The sequence below is a fragment of the Platichthys flesus genome, chromosome 3 (genome assembly GCF_949316205.1).
Source record: "Platichthys flesus chromosome 3, fPlaFle2.1, whole genome shotgun sequence".
Classification (NCBI taxonomy): Eukaryota; Metazoa; Chordata; class Actinopteri; order Pleuronectiformes; family Pleuronectidae; genus Platichthys; species Platichthys flesus.
The window spans coordinates 17,978,529-17,997,978 of NC_084947.1; the positions used below are offsets into that span (position 1 = coordinate 17,978,529).

Below are 19,450 nucleotides of genomic sequence, written 5' to 3' on the forward strand. Positions count from 1 at the left end.
CAAAGATATGTAACTGCTGTTGCTCTGACTTTTTATTTACGGCTCCTCTTTTGTTCATTTTGATCATGGCAAAAATTCTTGAAGGCGTTTCTGAAGTGGCACATTTTTCATGTTTTCAAAAGGAACAAACACAATAGAAATAGGCATTTTAGCTTCATACTTTTCATGCTATTACAACTAGTACTCATACTGATAAGCTCTTTGGAGTCAGTGTTTCAATTATTTTGTGGGGCACTGTGTATATATATATATATATATATTTGCTATAGCTTATTATGCAAAATAAGAAAAGAACCAGTAGTAATGGATATACATGAAATAATGGCATCAGTAATGTCAATGGAAACACTGACTTACATACAAGAAATGTTTCAGACACCTGATAAAAATGAAACATACTATAAACGTAGAAGTCCACATTGGCCTTCAAATCCCAATAAAAATTTGATCACAAAAAAAACTGTAGAAGTCCACATATTGGAAATCTTACTCAAGTGAAGTATCATGTTTCAAAACTAAAAAGAAATCAGAAATCACACTCACTGGATAATCTCAATTGATATATCACTCTTTATACTTTTGTATTCATTCAAATCAACTCGGCCCTTATGTTGTACAATAAATCAACTTATATCTATAGGTTTACATTTCATTAAGCTGTCGCTTTTATGCAAAGCAACTTACAAAAAGTGCATTCAGCCACGAGGGTACAAACCCAGACCAACAAGAATCAAGAAAGTACAGAAAGCCAAACTACAGAGTGCTATAAGTAAGTGCCATTTGAGTGCTGCTTAATTGTTATTTTAAACTTTTATTCAAGGTATAGTCGGAAGAGGTGTGTTTTTAGTTTGCAGCAGGAGATGTATGGACTTTCTAGAGAAAAAAAGTGAGGGAGAGTTGACTGTCGAGTGTCACACCCAGGCTCATACAATTCAAGATAAGACAAAACAGTACAAACCAGCAATCTAACCTAAGCTAGCAGAGACGCTTATTTAAAGAATATACTTTGCCTAAATCCATGTCGTCCAGTAGTATGAACCCCCAGAAGTCCAATGCACATTATATGAAATAATCTTAATCTGCAAAGTCTTACAAATTACAACAAATGAAAAGCAAATGTTGTGAAGATTCATATATTCAGATTTCATTGTATTTATTCACTGTGCCATATATTCAACTGTATATTCAAGTGACATACCATACATTCAGACATTCAAGATTCAGATATCATTCTATATAAGCTTTTATTTCATGTATTCAAACATAAATATTTCTACTGTGTTGTTGCTGTGACCGTGAGGCAGCAGCTCGGCTCCACCGGATCGTTCAGGTTTGAACCGTGCAGGCTGTTCCCTGACAGGCCGCATTAGGAAGTTGAAGATCGGGGCGAAAATAGTAGCGACTCTTTTGGTAATGTCCGCGGTGTGTTCCGCTTTAGATGCGAGGGTAAAATGTCAGGGGTTGTCTTTGAGGAGCAGAGCACTGGGACCAGTATATTGATCCATTAAACTGACACTTTAAGAGCTTTGTATCTGTGGTGACGACTGACTAAAGATATTAGTACAATATAATGTGGTTTATTTGATTTTTGTTTTGGGGTGGGGGGGCACAGCTCAGTCTCATCCGAGGACACTCCGTTCGTCCTCGGCCCGTGTCATCCTCACGGACAGGGGGAGGGTCTGGAGCCGGGATGCCTCACGGGGATTGGTCTGCTGGTGGGCCTCCTTGGCCGAGCCCACAGCTCGAGCAGGTATATATGCACCTCAGCTGCAGCTGCAGCGGCAACAGGGGCGAAGAAGTGTGGGACCATTCTCTACAGAACAGCGTCTCTTCCTGTCTCCCTGTCTTCCACCTGAGTCTGGTAAGTGAAGCAAAACTCATCTAAAGGGCCATTTGCTCTCTCTAGTTCTCAGAGCTTGTTATTACACTGTGGATAGGATGCATCATTAGTTTGTTTAAAAAAAAAACACATCTATGTTTTTTTTTTACTTTTGATGATCAGTGGATAATCAACAAGCAAACAGGAAATAGGACACATTGATATGGAACTAGTTTTTCTCTTGTTTTTGGAAGTTTTTTCTTGGATTAAAGAAAGTCTCGTCTTGTCTTCTTCTTGGCAGTGAGATGAAGACCCAGCAGCCTCTCCATGTGGCCACTCCAGTGAGGCAGAGCCTTGCCCTGACCAAAGTGGCTGGTGCCTCCATTTACCTCAAGCTGGACTCATCTCAGCCAACAGGCTCCTTTAAGATCAGGGGCATCGGGCACCTCTGCCAAGTCGTGAGTCCCTTTCGCCTGATTTCATGACCTAGCTCTACTTTGTGTTGACTGATGTGTGGCTGAGAGGATGGGAAGTGATCCAGTTTGGAGCGCTGCGAGTTTCTCATCTCCAATCTGTCATTGCTTTGTTTACAACCTGTGATTTAAAGATTACTCACTGTATTATCTTTTGTTTTTTAATATAGTGGGCAGAGCGAGGATGTGAGCGGTTTGTCTGCTGCTCAGGTGAGCACCAAAACAAAAATACCACCCAATGCTCATCTTTGACTCTGCTGGTGTGTTTGTGACTAACCTTTGACCCTCCTGGTCTCAACAGGAGGAAACGCTGGTATGGCTGCAGCCTACTCGGCCCGTCAGCTCGGGGTTCCTGCCACCATCGTGGTCCCGAGCGTCACACCCAATCCCACCGTGGAGAGGCTGAAGGACGAGGGCGCCACTGTGGTCATTCATGGCAAGGTTAGTCTTTTCCATCTTATTCTGATTTTAAAATAAGGGATGGATTGTCTGACAAATGCAAAATGGTAAACAAGGCACTAGTAGATATATGATGGAAAATAAGGGTTAGGATAATTGTATAGATGAATGGGCAAATACAAACTTATTAGGATTGTTCTATATTTTGAATACATCATACTAACTCAAGTTGTCGCTTGTCTCTGTCAGGCTCTAAATGAAAGCATGGAATATGGAGAGCAGCTCGTGGCCAACAACCCCGGCTGGGTGCTCATCTCTCCGTTTGACGACCCCCTTATCTGGTAAGTCGGTGTCAGTCTGTCTGTTACTGTGTCAGCATTACCATGTTCTCCCTGAAGAAATCCCTGCGTAGTCATTTATCTGTCATCGGGGGAAGGAAGGGGGGGGGGGGGTGCTGATAAGACACTTTCTTCTCGGAGCTAAAGGAAATTGAAATTATTTTCAAAGGACTGATAGCAACACTCATATCTGACAATGTCAGTCGCAGTCATGCACGGAGACGATTGCCGGGTGAGATGTCATTTCAGATACCCTGCATCTTATCACAGAACTAACACTAAGTGGGGGGGGGGGGGGGGGGGGTCATCGGACGGCAGTCAACGCGTTGAACTCAATCATAAACTACTTAATCACTAGAGAGGAGAACGAGAAACTAGGTCACAGTCTGCACAGATAAAAATAAAGATATTGATACTGAATCACCAGGAAACTGACAGGCAGACTGTGTTTGTGTGTTTTCAGGGAAGGCCACACGTCTCTGGTGAAGGAGCTGGAGCGAGACATGAGGCAGAAGCCGGGGGCCATCGTGCTGTCGGTGGGGGGTGGAGGCCTGCTGAACGGGGTGGTGGAGGGACTGCGGCGCGCCGACTGGGCTGATGTACCTATTGTCGCCATGGAAACCATCGGAGCACATAGCCTCAACGCCGCCATGAAGGCTGGGAAGCTGGTCACTCTACCTGCCATCACCAGGTTCCTGCTCACACATGTCGTTACACACACATAATGCCACGTAGGTGGATTTGACTCCTTCCTGACGCTTTGTTTATTTTCCGCCCCAGTGTCGCAACCACCCTGGGCCTGACGCGTGTCTCCGCTCAGACCATGAAGCTGGTGCAGGAGCACACCGTCTTCTCAGAACTCGTCTCGGACCAAGAAGCTGTCAAAGCTGTGGAACACTTTGTAGGTTAGTACGACCCACCTGAACAGAGGCACACTCACTACATCTAGTGTGGCCATGACACTGATCCCCCCCCGGTGTCTCCTCTCCCTGCAGATGATGAGAAGATCCTGGTGGAGGTGGCCTGTGGCGCGGCCCTGGCAGCTGTGTACAGTGGCGTCATCAAACGGCTGCAGGACGAGGGCAAGCTGGCGCAGAACCTGGGCCCCGTGGTCATCGTGGTTTGCGGGGGCAACAACATCAGCATGGGGGAGCTGTGGAAGCTGAAAAAGCAGCTGGGTATTATCTAGCAGGGCCAACTACCTCCTGACCTTCCTTCTATTCCTCCATCGGCTGGTCCCAGTCCCTACATCCCACTGTCCATGTGCTCCACTGCCCGAATCATTCCAGAGGGGAGCAGCTGCTTTTTGTACTTTTGAAATGTTTTTAACACTGAATAAATTATATTTATGACTATTCTGTCTGAGGAGTCATTTCATTGACAGTCTCTTATTCCTGGCTGCAGATGGTGTGTATAACAAAGCATTAACTTTAATCAAGAGAAGCATGACTATATCATCAAACTTTCTTTCAAAAGCACGTTTTAAAAAATGTAAATACAAGTCAAAGTGCTTCACGTGTGAGTGACGACACAGGGAAAAGGAAAAAAATGATGTCAAAAAATGATGTCAAAAAATGATGTCAAAATTTGTTTAGCACAAATTAGCACTAAGCTTATGAGACCACTGGAAACCAAAGCAACAAATTATAGAAAAGAAAATATAGAGAAGTTATCAAAGTGAAATGTTTAATCAACACAAAATTTTATAAAACTAGACAAAATAAGATAATCAACAATGATAAAAGAGCTGCAGCTTATTAACAATCTCTCCTATACCATCAAATGATTTAACAGTTCATTAACAGCCCTGGTCTCAGTGGTTGTCCTTGTCATTAAGCTGCTCACACCTTCGAGGATGCAAAGTGCCGTCAGAATTAGATCTGTGAGCAGCTCTGATCATTTGCGTATATACAAGAGAGGAATCACAAACATTTCAAATGTATCCTTTGACTTTATATATAGCGGCAGACCGTCAACACAGACAGCTTGTTTTCCTCTCCACCAAGAGAGATCCTTACATCACACAGTCGTATATTCCAGCCGGTCACATGGCCACTCTGCTGTAAATATCTGTAGGTCAGGGAAGAAGATGTTTATGTGTCTGTCGTGTGTTTTGCACAATCATAGCGGATGTCCCCTGCACCTTCTGATGGACTTCCAAGCTCTCGATTGGCCGGGCTGTTAGGGATGTGGCACTTTTCGTGGCTGCTCATTGGTTGGCGAGTCATTAACACATGGGGTGTAGGGCCCTTATGTCAGAAAGAAAAGAGAGGGGACAGCTGTATGTATGGGACACATGACTGCTCCCTTTGAAAAACACCCTTGTCAACATGATGGAGACATTCCTCAAATAACACCACGCTAATGGTCTAGGTGCTGTTAGACCATGGTGTTAAAAATGATAAACCTCGCTCTAAATACGAGGCTTTATACTGATATATATATAATAAGTAGAATTATACAAATTATAATAAAAACCAATGTACAGGTTTAGGGTTTTTGCTACCTATCCAATAGCTGGCGGACCCACACACCCATAGGCCAGTTATTGGTTTTAATGTGGCTGATCTGTATATACATTTACTATATATATATTATATTTGCATCAGATTCTTGCAGAAGAAACTGTTTCAACATCGCTTCTGCATTTGCATACGACTCCCTTTGCATGTGGCACATAATGGAGCTGAAGGTATAGTGTGACTGAGTGAGTTGAGGAGCGGGACTGGAGATCCAGCTGGAACTGGCCTGGCCCGGCACTTGCCGCTTTGAAAAGGCGTCTGCTTTACAGCCCAGTGACGTAACCCGAGCTGGTAACTGGGCCTTATATGAAGAGCAAGTTCTATAGGAGACAAAAACAAGCGTCACGGGAATAGTTCATCACACTCACCAGTCTGTATTGTCTGTGGAGGCAAGTGACGGGAAAGTGCACAAGGTCACGTCAAGTGTCACATGACTCCCTTTCAGGGCAGGACATAAATCAGCTCCAGAAACTTGTTTTCTCAACTTCTCTGGCTGTTTGTCAGAGTGATATCTTTGAAAAAACAGAAACAGCCTGCAAGTGTCTGGGTCCAAATTTTAAATACATTAAAGCAGAACAGTCGAAAAGTGTTTGTACATGAAGACATTTTCTTTATTGTGACACAGAAATCTCAAATGCCATTTGATTCTTTACATCTGTATAATCCATTTTAGATATGTTACGTTTCTGATGTGCAGAGGTAAGACAGTAAAATTTAAGTTAATGCAACCATAAATAATTGTAATAAATATCAAGTAAATGTACAGCACACGTTTTTCGCAACACCTCTTTGAATGGATATGTCCTTTTTTTTTCTAACTTTATCTACTCCCCCGGAGGAGGAGGAGGAAGCAGAGGAGAGCGTCCCCGTTAGCAGCGGTATATCACCCTTCAAAAGAACCGAACCAAATCCAAGACTCGCAAGCAGTTAAAACGATCCAGTGGGCGTCCAGTCGTCATGTCTGTTGTTTTTCAGTTCTATCCAAGTAAAATGGCAATTTCACTCACACAAGAAACATGTTTCACCATGAGTAGAGGAAATTGAATCGATCTGAGTACAAGACAAAAAGGTGATAAGATTACTGGTAATTTCCAAAAGTTCATAAAAAATAACGACACAACAAACTGGATATCCAACAGACATCACCAAGTTTGCTCATTTTTAGAATCTTTTTCTTGCAGGAGTAGTGCAAACCAAAAAATCATAAGGTGAAGTGAATTAGCAAGTAATAAAAACTGCAATCAAACATAACTTCAGACTATTTACATTTTTTCTCTATTTCATTTTTTACAAAGCTAAATGTAAATGGGTCCAAAAAAAAATAAACAACAGCAGAATCCTGTTCATCGCTCGTCAAAGAAGACTGCGAAAAGGCAGAACTCATGATGACGCACCGCCCCTTCCACAGTGTTGTAGATTGTGTATGTTGGGGGAGTGGGAGTGGGGCGGGGGGTGGGGGGGGGGGGGTCTGTTGCACATTCAGTAGCAGTTTCACACGAACGATGTTGGAGAGCAGCTCATGAGAGCATCATTATCTTCTCCAGGTTCACAAACCTGAAACGTAAGTTTATCAGAACCAGCATGTCTCTCCGACTGTCAGCTGACCTGCCATGTGTCCGCAGCTACTTGGAAATCGAAAAATCAAAGAGCAATCCCATTGACTAATAGATGAATATGACTTTTTAAAATATGATTTTATATACCCTCTCTTCTGAGACTTGAATAAAATGTATTCCGTTTATATAGGCATAAGTTAGTTTGTCCTTTAGCAGTCATATTTTTTAAAACAGGCAGTAACCTACATAATATCCTGTACAGCGCTCGTTCACATCTTCTGCCTGCTCGTAGCTCACGTGGTCTAAATCAGGCAGCATCCCACACTGTCCTCTTTTCTGGTAGTAGTCGTACCTCTGTTTAAAAATGATTCAGTGGAAGTTGTACAGGGATTTGCTTTTCACTCACACAACCAGCGTCCCCCTCTAGAAGACCGTCCTACTGTAGAGGGGAGACAGAGGGAGGCAGCTGGGTTAAGCATGAGGAGAGTAACAGGTTTGTTGCCTTTAACGTCACAACCCAGAGTGGAACGAGTTTAGCTGAGAACAGACTCTGGAGTTCAGTAGTCATGATTTGAAGAAGTTGCAGCTGTAAAGTTGAACTTTGTAAAGTTGTTGTATTCGCAGGAACCCTTTGGTTAAAGTGAAGGGAAAAGGCGAACATTACATTTAAATGGTTTCACAGTCGTTTCACTTCACTGCCATCCGCAAATTCAGTGCATCCAGAACAGACACTGGTTATAAGTGTCAGTGCTAATTCAGATTATCTTCCCTGAATTCCTCAAAAAAAAAAAAAAAAAAAAAAAAAAAAATTACATCCAACACAATCATGAAGCATTTGTGTAAACGGCTATAAAAAAAAAAGAAGGGATAAACATGCAAAGCATTCATAGCCTAACCTGAAGTAAATGTTAAATGTGTGGTATTGTTGGAGCAGCTGAGCATAAAGGATCGTGGTCTGTCTCGAAGGAAGGTCCAGGGGTGTTGGGAAGGAAGCAGGGGTCAAAATAAGTGGGTGGGGGGCGGGGGGGGCAAGGGGGCAGGTATATACGCTTGGGAAACGTGGGAGTTGTCGAGTCATCTTAGCCGCTGAGAGGATCCTCGCGGTAGTGGATGGCGTATCTCAGTTTCTCCAGCATCACCTCCAAGGAAGAGTACTGGGGCAGCTTCACCATGAACATACAGGTCTCCACGCGGATGTAGCGCGAGTCCGGCTGACCTGGAGAGCACAAGCACACAGGGAGCTGGATTACAACAAGATCAACTAGTGCTCAGTCTATGTGTGTTTCTCACCTAAGCTTTCCATTGTCATACAGATGGACATTTGGTTGTGGTTTAGCGTTTTTAGCGATAAAAGCCTAGTCTGGGTAATAAAAGTGAGTATCTTATCTGCAAGTAAACCCTTATCAGCCTTATAAATAAGGACTAAGGAAACTCAGGGCAATCCCACTTCAGTGTACGAGAACATCACATACAGGAAATGTAACAGTGTGTCCTCCTGCATGGACAATCACACTTTCTAACTATGAGTCACTCTTACTAATTCAGAGAAAAGCAGTCGAGCAGTAGTAAACATGTTCAAAGTGTTTCTTGGGCTGCAAGACGAGCTGAATTGATAATCAATATCAGTAGTTTCTGCACTGATGAACGTCACTAAGACGGACTTCACACTAAGATAGCATCCCGCATATCCAATCACAGCACTGCTGAGGCCGTGTCCTCCGTTACCTGCAGCACCGTCAGGAGGTGCGATCTTCATGGGGTACGGCGGAACGTGAGCAGTGTCCGGGCCCCCGTCCTTGCAGGGGCAGGTGAATGGGATGCGCTCCTGGTTGCACGCAAACTTGATGAACTTGCAGAGCTCCTCCTGAGTAAACATCTCCAGGGCGGTCCAGAAGAACTCGATGTGCTGGTCCGTTTCCATCAGACCCACCTGATACATGGTGTGAGCCTGCACAGGGAAAGAAGCGTTGGGTGTACTGAGATCAGATGTGTTTCCTCATCTCCCAGGTCTGAGACAAACACTTATGACTGAAAAAATGTTTAAATCCTTATATAACAAATCCCTCCAGTTTACTTAAGGTGTTTTCAGTACATAAGTCTGGTCATTTCCCTTAAATTTGGCCTGTATTTGAAAATGCAAAAAGTCAGTTGCTCCACAAATTTCCGATAACTTTTCCTGCTAGTCTGCAACTAAAATGTCTGGAAGTTAGTCCATGTGAGAATACAGCAGGAAAATGTCCAGATAATTCATAGCAAGGAGGCTTGCTCATATGATGTCTGCAAAACTTGAAGAAAACTAATTCTAAGGCAAAGGACATGGACACAGATGTCTGAAAACAGCTGTACAATATCTATCATGTATTAACAGTTAAATCTACAAGATCTTCATTAATGTGTGGTGTGCGGTTGGCCCAGAGCCGGTCTGTATCATCCATGGAGGGATTTACAATGTAGGATAAACAGATTTCAATGTCAGCTTTACCTTGAGGAACTCCAGGTTGATGTAAGGCAAGCCGCAAGTACGCAGCTCGATCTCCAGGGGGATGAGCATGGTGAGGAGCTGCAGGGGAATGATGGAGGCCAGCCCTGCACGCACTGCTGTCATACACTCAATGTTCTGCAGCTCCCTGAGACGAAGGCTCCGCACCGCCCGCGCATACACATCCTTATTCTCCCAGCTAACACGCACATGAAGAAGAATACGACACATCCAGAGTGAACACAGACCAATGCACAAGGGTTTGTGGGTAAACCCAGTTCTATAGCAAATTTGCTCTGCATCAACACAGACATGAAAATCAGCGGCGCATGTTTCATGTACCTGACAGTGAGTCTGCGACCTCCCTGACAAAGCTCCACCTCCTCGCCAGTCATAGTGATGTAGGTGAAGGTGCAGCAGGGCCTGCTGGGAGAGTCCGGACTTTCTCCTGAGTGGTGCTGGGAGGAGATCTCTGCACACAGGCCCTCCAGCTCCGTCTCATCACTCACCTGCAGAGTTTAAGAGCAAATCAAATCAAGTTGTCATGGCAGCAGGGGAAAGGAGCCTGACATCAAAAAGCAGCGAGGTAGCTTCCCCTTACATTTTCAAACTTTTTGACGTAGTTGAATGTGAGAACGTCCGCGTCTTGCAGGTCCTGCTCTGGGTCCAGGGGCTCGCCCACCAGACCCTTCCAAAAGGAGCCCAGTAGGTCAAGAGGAAGTGGCACGTCTGCACGGATGGCTATGCCCAGAAGTTGACCAAAGAAGTGCAACAACTGTTCCTCTGCATAGCTTATAGGGCATGGAGTCAGTATGTACTTGCCCTGAGGAGAACAAAAACACAATGTGATTAACTTTGTGGTGAGAGATATATTTCTTAGAAAGACTGATGTTTGGATTGGGATATTCACAGAACTCTCCAAACTCCAAACATTTAATGGCTAAGAGGAAACTATGAGATTACAGTATACAGCATATATCTTGTTTCGAAGAAAACCAGGACAAACTGAAAAACCTGTCAGATACTAAAAGAGGTTACCTTGTTCCGGTTCGCGGCAGCACTGGGGCAGGGGAGCAGCAAAGAGAGGGCAGAGCTCTGTAGCTCCTTACACACCTGCCACAGGAAGTGCCTGAAGGAGCCACCTAGAGACACAGATCCATAAAAGCATCAGTCGGGTTTGTGATAGAAACATTGTCTTGACAAGTAAGAAACTATCAGGTGGTGCAGAAAAAAGATGTGAAGGAGAAATTCTAACTTGTGCCATGAACTTCCTCTCCAGTGAAGCGGATGTTGAAGGCGTAGGTCGGGTCGCCTCCGCTGGCCAGTTTCACACAGAGCTGGGACGACGGCACGCAGGACAGCTGGCGCGCGGCCTGACAGAAATACGTGTTCTCTGATGATCTGATCTCACCTGAAGGACAAACACCGGAGACACAGAGAATGTTTGCATGTACGAGTGATATGAAAATGTAAAAGATAAACAAGCAAAAGAAACAACTACCTCCCACTATCTCTAGAGGGTCCAGTGTAATCTCTGGAGCGGCGTGGTCAGCTGTTCGCTGTACTGTGGCATTCAGCACTCTGTTCATTACTGTGACCTTAGTGTCGTAGAAGATAAGACCTAAGAGGACAGAGGAAGTGGTGGGGGTGTGAAAAAGATCACATCAGTCTGTGTTGTTTAAGGTCAATACACTGATACTGTCACATCACAGCCATGGCGCACATAGTAACTTAACCGTCTCGTGATGTGCTGAGATCCTGCTCACCTTTGGCCTCACACAGCAATGCTGCAATGCTGTTCTGATAGGTGCTAGTTGGTCTTAGCTCTACCAGCGGCAGGAAAAAAGTTTCCAGGGAGTTGTTGAGGGACTGCAGGAGAGCGAAACGCAGACGCAGGCTCTCCACAGGCACGTCTGAAAATCACACAAACAGATAAATATATAGCAGACAGAACAACGAGTGAGAGTGTGGGCATGATTGACTGCCCAGGACTGTTTCTTACTGAGCAGACAAGCCACACGGGGATCAGCAGCGTCACTGGTGTCCAAGTAGACTTCATGGGGGTGCAGTCTGGCTGGTGTGATGGCCAGGTGACGGCACAGCCTGTTGATATACTGGACCAACGCCACATCCATTTCCAAGCTCCACTTCCTACAAGCCTTCTGGGCGTGTCGCGTGTCTATACAGGTGCATCTGTTACAGAAGACAGCTGCTGTTAAACACAGATCTCTTACTCTTAGACATTTTTACCCTCTACAAAGTGAAAAAGAGAGTTTTTTATAAGAACATAATTATATATATCTTGTTTAGACGATCAGAATTTGGGTGATAACACAAGCAAAACACAAAAATCAACTGCATTAGTTTACTTTGAGTACACTGCCATCTTAAAGTTACTTAGGCCTCCTGTTGTTATTCTCTCTCACTCTGATCTGATCCAGCACATTCTGGTTTGGTTACTTTTCCCTGAGTTTATCCTTCTGCTTTGCTTTGCATTTCACACACAGCTTTTTCACTTTAAACATCATACAACTAAATAAACTGATTTACACATCACATCATTTGAATACTTAATTTGATCATCTAATTGGGTTTAATAAAGCATGCTGTAAATGTTTATCATGGGGATTTCTTCCTTTTTATTCTGACCTCACGAGCCAGTTCATTACAAATAACACCACACAGCCATTAAATCTGACAGATCAAATATGACTATTTCTTTATAGAGGTGTAATTTCTTTCTGACATAAAATATACTATATAGACTGCGTTGTTATAGACTGCTGACAACAATTTAAAACCATATTGAAAATTTGTCTCACAAGTGACTATTTATCTGTTTATTTGTTGACAAATGTTTTTGTTTTGAGTTTCCAGAGAGCCTGTGTGTGTACGAGAGTATCTGGGTTACAGCAATCTGAGTGCTGGTTGACATTCTCACCTTTCAAAGTGGAGGTCATAACCACAAGCCAAAATTGCCCTCCAGACGCTGCGGATGTCTTGTTTAGCCCGGTCAACAGCAAATTTATGGAAGCCTTCCAGTGTCAGGTACTTCTCCTCTGGGACTGAAGGAAATACGGTGGTATGTGAGGCATATTCACGGCTCTGGGTTCCAAAACAAGACTCTATTCTTGTTGGGTAGTAAAGCATCATAGTTTCTAAAAATGTAACCTCAACTACTGCAAAAAAAAAGGACACAGTGGATTTGATGTCCAGTGATATTAAAACAAATATAGCAGCAGAAAATTCAGACTTGTTTCTGTTATTAAACCCTAATTTAAGCAACTTTAACCTTTGCTGAGAACATATTTTAAACACTAATTGTTAACTCCACCATCAAACCATCCATCCAATAACATATTCTGCGATGTTTGTGATGACCACCAACCTTCAGTTTTCTTAGCAGGAGATTTCTCCACATCTTTCTCATCAGGTCTGCATTTCTCAGGAGATTTGGGTTTGAGGACTGTTTTCTTCTCACTCAGTGCCGTCCTGACAGATCAAAGATGCAATAAAAGAAAATATATATATAATAAAAATAAGTGCTTCCTTTCTGAAGTATTGTGTAGTAAATGACTCACCTGACACTGTTGAGCACAGACTTTTCCCTGGTGGGAGGTTTGGTGATGGGCCTCTTGGTGCTCACCACTTTGCCTTGATGCTGCTCTTTTCCAGCTTTACTGTATTTGTTCTTATTGGGCTTGGGGGTACCATACTTTCTTAGAATCTGAATAAGAACCAAATTATTGTGACACATAAATGCAATATAGTAATAACAATATGACCATGCATTCCATCCATTACTGTACAGCTTTTGTTATGTACCTGTGTTAGTTGATCTTCGAGTACTTTTTTGGGAGGTCTGACATGAGTGAAGAAAGTATGCAGAAGGTTTCCAGGCGTCTGCGCGTTGATCTGCTCTTTGCTGAGATAAATGTCAGACACTTTCACTGGCTTGGCCGGTGTGAGGCTGAGCATCTGCTCTGAGTGCACGCAGCTCTTAAAGATGTCTGTGAGGATATCTCGTGCTCCAAGGACAAGCTTCTCACCTTGAAATGAGGTCACAGATCATTTAAGATGTTAAACTGCCAGAATAAATGTCACTGTCACAGAAGCATAAAATATCTGATCAGAGTCAAACACCAACCTCTGATGGATTTGTCCAGGAAGTAGTCTTCAAGGGCGGAGCTTCCCTGTGTGTCAAACAGGCTTTGGTTAACGCTGGAGGCTGTGAGGATCTCCTCATTGGTCAACTCCATTAGATCCTCTTCACCTTCCAGACTTGACAATCCTATCAAGTCACTGCTGTTGAAGAGACTGGCACGGATTTTTTCCACTTTGGCCCTAGACCGAACCTATAACCCACAAAAGAAACATAGGCATATATTTACCCAGAACAAAACAAAAACATCCAGGATTCATTATTGTGCTTTTAATTATCCCACCTCAATGACAGCATAGCCCTTGATGGGCCGAGCCATGACGGCGTTGCTCTCCAGTGAGTTGACAGTGTGCACAGAACCCCCATCTGACACCGACGGTGTATCTGCGTTGTCGAGAGGCTCCCCCAAACTGCCAAGACTCCCCAGGCTTCCTGTACTACACAGGGAGGTATCGAGACTCTCCTGACTAGAAACAGTCTGGGGGTCTTGGGGGCCTTGCTGCGGGTAAGTAACAGCCAAACCTGCAGCCGCAGGAGTGAGCGGTTGGACACCTAACAGCTCCTGATCAACTGAGAGCTCACTGGCAGTGCGGGAGACTCCCTGTGAGGAGCTGCAGATGGATGTCTGGCTGGTGGAAGCAGAGGCGCTCACACTTAAAGCTGGAGTGGCGCTGCTGGAGCTGTCGGGACTCTCAGGACCTCCGTTGTTGGGGAAAGGGCGCTCGGGTTCAGGGCCTGCCTTGCCATCCTGAGGGCTACAAACCCCAGCTCCACCTTTGGGCTTCTTGGGATCCTCTTCCTGCAGAGGGATGAAGACTTCATCTTTGAAGAGCCCTCCATGTGCGTTGCAAGCCCTGCGGATAGCATTTCGCACCACGGCCTCCTCCAGGTGCGTGGGGATACCTGAGAGCACCAGCAGGCGACTGTGGGCAGTGGGTCCCACCAGAGCCTGGCAGGCATCGGTCACTGCGTCACTGGTGACACTTAAACCCTGAGGGTCCTTATTGGCAAGATGTCGTAGGATCATTAGGAGCGTGAGACAGCGATGGAACCACAGCATGTCCTCAGGTTTACTGCCCGCCATGTTCAGCAGCGCACTGTCACTCTCTGACAACCGCGTACCTCCGCTGCCACGTTTCCCAGAGACTGCTGCTGCCACCGCAGCTGCTCTCTCGCGCTTCATCTTTACCTTCTTGCGTTTGGAAAGTAGACTGGGGCTCTGTGGCGTCTGACCTGGAGACGATGATGAGGACGAGGAAGAGTCACTGAGGTTAGGGGCGCTGGTTGAGGACAAGGCTCCCACTGAAGTGCCAACAACGTTGAGAGGAAGCGTCACCTCTGCAACAGCCAGACACACCTCCATCAGAGCGTGGAAGTAGGTGGAGAATCGGCTCTGCTCTGCCCCCAGAGCCAATGCAATGCCTCCAGATGAGGATCCCCCTGCTCCAGCCCCTCCAGCAGACCATCCTTGAGTCTCCCGGTCGTAGAGCTTGCGCAGTTCTGTCTGCAGGGCCATGAGCACTGCGAGGCAGGGGTTAAGCAGCAGAGCGATGGAGCTGGAAAGACCAGCTGGGCTCTTCCTCTGCTCCAACTGGTGGATCTTCCGCAAAACTTCAGCCAACAAGTGAAACATGAGTTCTTTGATGGAGGGCGCCAGATCAGTAGTCCAAAGCACACCACCTAAAACAATAACAACAATGACATAGTAAACACTGAAGGTTGTGATTATGGAACACCTTGATGTATATTTGATCATAATCTTTCAAAATTCTACATAATTATGGGTGTAGCAGCTAAGAATAATGAATATGTAGGTTCTGGAGTGATGTTCGAGCAGGGACTTGGTGACGTATCGCTAAGTTTTTACTTCTGGGCTTTTTTTTTACATTTACGAGATGTTAATTACCATGTTATTCAAATTCCAAACCAATAATTTAAGATTTAACAATTTAAATCTACTTTTGTGTCTGTTGGAATGGTTATAGAATATTATTTCACTATGGTTATATTCTGATATTGTGCCAACCAACAACACTTACTGGTTAATAAGTGAGACTTGTAAAATGTAGTAATGATGAGTGTTCCACCTACCTAGTAGTTCTACCACCTGCAGCAGCACGGACGAGGGCACCGTGTCCAGCTCATCCTCTGACCGCTCAGTGCTGTCTCCCAGCTTCCACGTCAACAGCTGTTCAGCAAAAGCCATGGCCAGAGGAAACTCCAGTGGCAAGGAGTGCAGCACCAGCACAGCACCAGGAGGGGGCGACACCCCTGTAATCAAGAACATGGGATATTAAATTAATTTGAATCCCGTCAGTAGAGTTGTTTCTATGACAACTGCAGCAGCCTGTATGAATTTCCTTTTAAGAGTTACTCACCGAGTTTGATGTGCACCTTATCAGCGGGTATGATAACAGAGGGATATTGATTGGTGGTGGGAGGGGGAGTAAGGCCTGTGTTGGTAGGTGAGGCATCCAGAGGATAACACACAGCCTCCATCAGATTTAGCTGGCCATTTCGGCGCACTTTGTGACCCTGCCCATACAGCATGACTCGAGCCCAAGGAGCCTTGTACAAGCTTGAGCTAACGGAGTGAAAAAGGTAAGAGAGAAATAAAAAACTTTGGATTGCAAGAACTTCCTCAACAATTTCTGAGGTGATGAAGCAAAGTCACTCACTCTTTGCGGCAGCCTAGTTGGCTCTCCTTGCAGGAGACGATCACAAATGCAGCACCTGGAAAGCTGACATCCATGCTGACCTTCGACTCGGTCACAGGAAACTCTTCAGATGTAAACTGCTCTGGAGCATTCTGTCAAAATGAACAGTTACATAAAATGACTTTAGAGTCTTTACAAAGTGGTATAAGGTTTATTAAATCAGGCAATTAATAGGCAGAGCTGACCTGGAGGAAACAGCAGATTTGCCTTGTGAGCTCCAGCAAGCTTTCCTCTCCTTGATGCAAGGCACGGGTGATGGCCACCGTCAACCACTCCCGGATGGGCTGAGCGTTCCCCTGATAGAACAGGTCTGTGGGAGAGCAGCTTTGGCCCTGGAGGTTATGAAGCAATGACTGGGCCAGGAGGATAGAACTAGAACTAATAGTGCCATCTGCAGGAAGAACAACATCACAGCATTTAGCACAGAAACAGAACAGAACAACTATATCACAAGGAGAAATCCAATTCATAATTTACACTCACCAGGCAGGGGTGGAGCCAGCAGCTGATTGGACAGAAATTGCAGGTGTTCCAAGGTGATGTCGCGGATGGCAGGTATGTGGAAGAGACGGGTGAAGGTGTGGGGACTCTTGGGGGCAAAGATGTTGAGCAAGGCCATACGGCAGTATAACCGAGCCAGTGCACTCTCACAGCGAAGAAGCTCCCTGGAGCAAAGCAGGAAGTTAGATTTGATTTGAAGCACAGTGTAGGAATATGAATCATCCTCATCAAGTCCATACGTTACCTATGAATCTGAATGTTGCTGCTGTCAAGTGACACTAAGCCGTTGGCCGCAGTGCGTCGAGATCCAGCAGGCGGGCGCTCCAGCATCTCAATAGGATACCAGTACCTCACCAGCACCCCCTCACTGCGCAGATAGGTCTCCACCTGCACAAGTTCATTCAACTAACAAAAAACACAAGCCCATGAACGGAAACAAGTTAGTTTACTGATTAAAGTTACAGAGGGTAGTGAAGCATCCAGTACTGTACTTACAGAGTCCACATCCAGCACCACCCCATGCAAACCAAATGTCTTCATCATCCCCCGGATGGCAAACTTTGGCAGAGCTGTTCCCCCGGTCGTGCTGTTGGTGTTGTTGCTGTCTGGGCAGCGGATGACTACCGTCAAGCCTGTGTTCAAAAAGCAAGTTATAATTGGTTTTAATGCAGCTCTTACGATATTACCCAAGGTTAGATAATTTCAGCTTCTACAGAATTGAAGGCGAGCTGAACCTTTGCGAACTTTGTCAATCGTGAACTTGTTGGCCTCATCCTTGATGTCTTCAATGGTCGGGAGATAGAGGTCCCGAGGGATTCCACCGTTCTCTTCATACAGGAACTCCACGGTCTGTCTCGCAATGTCCACCATGCCTGTTTCCAATGAAACAAACCACAGAGAAAAACAATATTAAAGCTTTATAAGTTTAACCTATATTGACATCATTTGCAGAAAAATTCTAAACTCAATGTGAATATAAAATATGCATTGGCTCAGACTGGATATGGCAATCATTAAATAAAAGAGGCTATTAACTTCTGCCAGTTAATTCAGTTAGTTAAGTAATTTACACAAAGGATTTGTTAAAAGTTATATTTAGACTGTGCCAGTCTACATAATGTACTGAAAAAGCATTTCAACAGTAAAAGCGCAACTCTAAAAATGGTGCCAACATGAAATGGAGGTCCAAAACAAAGTACAGAGGATGGAAACTGATGGAAAGTTTTTCATCTTTCTATATTTTCAATTTCTATTCAGTAAAGGTTCTGTCCCATCATATAATACTTGCTGATGGCAACCCACTCAGGATTAGAACCAGACACAAAATGCTCTCACTACCTTTTTAGAAACCCTAACCCTAACCTTACCCCTAACCCTTTGTAGTTTATGGATCTACTGAGGAGTTTATTCTTTGACTTAGTCAATGATTATAACAGTGATATTCTTTCATTCTTTACCCAGCTGCAGAGCTCCTTTGATTTGGTCCAGGCCAGATTTCCTCTCGGCCTCGTTACGGAACCTCCTACGAATGGTAGGAAACACTTTGGTCTCCCAGGCCTTGACCAGCAGGGCATAGTGGTCCTCCTAATGTCAAACCCAAAGCAGAATCAATAATTAAACATACAAGCACACAATTTCCTCTAGACAAGGCGTGGAGAAACAGGGAAGTCTTTACTCACCCTTGGGACATCGTCATCATCCTCGTCGTCACTCTCATCATCTGCTATAGGTGGAGGATGTGGGTCAGGCCCAGAGGTGACGAGGTTCTCGTAGCTCAGCTCAATCTTGTATTGGCACGACAGGTCACTGTTGTACTCTGAACCAACAGGGAAAGACCAACAGAAAATACTAATTAACCACAATAAAGAATGATAAACAAGTGTAAAAAGTGAAATACATATTTTTATTCAAACTGAGATGAAGATGATTGACATACGTGGCTGGGGAACGGCGACAGCAGCGATCCGACAAGGCGGTCCATGGGAGCCAGAGTCTGATGTCACACTTGCACCTGCATCGTTATCACTGTCTGAAGCCATGGCAAAGGGCAGTGCTTCAAAATTTGCACTTATTTCCTCGGCAAGGTCGACACACAAGTCGGCCGCATTTCTGTGTGCTTGCCCCTCTGCGTACGCAAACGGCCGGCTCCCGAAGTTGGCACGGATCCTTGAGTTCTACAAAACAGCAACAGTGAAGGCAAGTTTTACAAGAGCCTAACAACAAAAGCTTTCAAAGTCATTTTAGTCGGCAGAAACTCACCTTCTTTTGGATGTGCACCAGGGGCCACATCCCACCGGCTACATCATCAAGGATGGGGCTGAGCCTCTGGCCACAGTAGGTAAAGTAGACCCTGCCTTTAGGGGCCTGACCAGGGGGAGGAGGCGTGCCCTCAGAGCGCTCCCAGCCTATTCCAGCCACGTCCCCTATGTTTATGCACACGCAAGATCACATCTCAAATATGACAATAGCATACTTAAAAACATG

At 44.8% G+C, this 19,450-nt stretch overlaps 2 protein-coding genes across 3 annotated transcripts in view; one reads left to right on the plus strand and one right to left on the minus strand.

The window, feature by feature from the left end:
- The first annotated feature begins 1,791 nt into the window (after nt 1-1,791).
- LOC133947979 (L-serine dehydratase/L-threonine deaminase-like) lies at nt 1,792-4,358 on the plus strand. Its single transcript, XM_062382221.1, has 8 exons — nt 1,792-1,861; nt 2,121-2,277; nt 2,463-2,502; nt 2,594-2,733; nt 2,941-3,032; nt 3,493-3,720; nt 3,810-3,934; nt 4,025-4,358. Exons 2-8 carry the CDS (start codon nt 2,125-2,127, stop codon nt 4,216-4,218), a joined length of 972 nt encoding a protein of 323 aa, XP_062238205.1. The 5' UTR covers nt 1,792-1,861; nt 2,121-2,124; the 3' UTR covers nt 4,219-4,358.
- A 1,780-nt stretch (nt 4,359-6,138) lies between these two features.
- LOC133948771 (probable E3 ubiquitin-protein ligase HECTD4) overlaps nt 6,139-19,450 on the minus strand; it is a 34,816-nt gene continuing 21,504 nt past the window's right edge. For both annotated transcript variants that reach the window (XM_062382781.1, XM_062382774.1), the window contains exons 49-76: nt 19,226-19,389; nt 18,903-19,140; nt 18,646-18,782; nt 18,424-18,550; nt 17,701-17,838; nt 17,462-17,598; nt 17,211-17,371; nt 16,949-17,130; nt 16,651-16,856; nt 16,427-16,557; nt 16,127-16,332; nt 15,840-16,019; nt 14,032-15,428; nt 13,734-13,941; nt 13,412-13,635; nt 13,168-13,313; nt 12,975-13,078; nt 12,528-12,651; nt 11,589-11,779; nt 11,353-11,499; nt 11,088-11,207; nt 10,842-10,997; nt 10,625-10,728; nt 10,188-10,409; nt 9,929-10,095; nt 9,590-9,785; nt 8,833-9,055; nt 6,139-8,323 (exon numbers count right to left, since the gene is read on the minus strand). In XM_062382781.1, the coding sequence (XP_062238765.1) occupies nt 8,187-8,323; nt 8,833-9,055; nt 9,590-9,785; nt 9,929-10,095; nt 10,188-10,409; nt 10,625-10,728; nt 10,842-10,997; nt 11,088-11,207; nt 11,353-11,499; nt 11,589-11,779; nt 12,528-12,651; nt 12,975-13,078; nt 13,168-13,313; nt 13,412-13,635; nt 13,734-13,941; nt 14,032-15,428; nt 15,840-16,019; nt 16,127-16,332; nt 16,427-16,557; nt 16,651-16,856; nt 16,949-17,130; nt 17,211-17,371; nt 17,462-17,598; nt 17,701-17,838; nt 18,424-18,550; nt 18,646-18,782; nt 18,903-19,140; nt 19,226-19,389 (5,873 nt within the window). In that variant the 3' untranslated portion in view covers nt 6,139-8,186. The remainder of the gene's footprint in view (nt 8,324-8,832; nt 9,056-9,589; nt 9,786-9,928; nt 10,096-10,187; nt 10,410-10,624; nt 10,729-10,841; nt 10,998-11,087; nt 11,208-11,352; nt 11,500-11,588; nt 11,780-12,527; nt 12,652-12,974; nt 13,079-13,167; nt 13,314-13,411; nt 13,636-13,733; nt 13,942-14,031; nt 15,429-15,839; nt 16,020-16,126; nt 16,333-16,426; nt 16,558-16,650; nt 16,857-16,948; nt 17,131-17,210; nt 17,372-17,461; nt 17,599-17,700; nt 17,839-18,423; nt 18,551-18,645; nt 18,783-18,902; nt 19,141-19,225; nt 19,390-19,450) is intronic.

Excerpts from the sequence above, each read along its gene's own strand:
- LOC133947979 (XM_062382221.1), top strand. The coding sequence starts at position 2,125 with ATGAAGACCCAGCAGCCTCTCCATGTGGCCACTCCAGTGAGGCAGAGC. Across the intron at positions 2,278-2,462 it reads TCGGGCACCTCTGCCAAGTC|TGGGCAGAGCGAGGATGTGA; the intron begins GTGAGTCCCTTT and ends TTTTTAATATAG. Across the intron at positions 3,033-3,492 it reads TTTGACGACCCCCTTATCTG|GGAAGGCCACACGTCTCTGG; the intron begins GTAAGTCGGTGT and ends GTGTGTTTTCAG.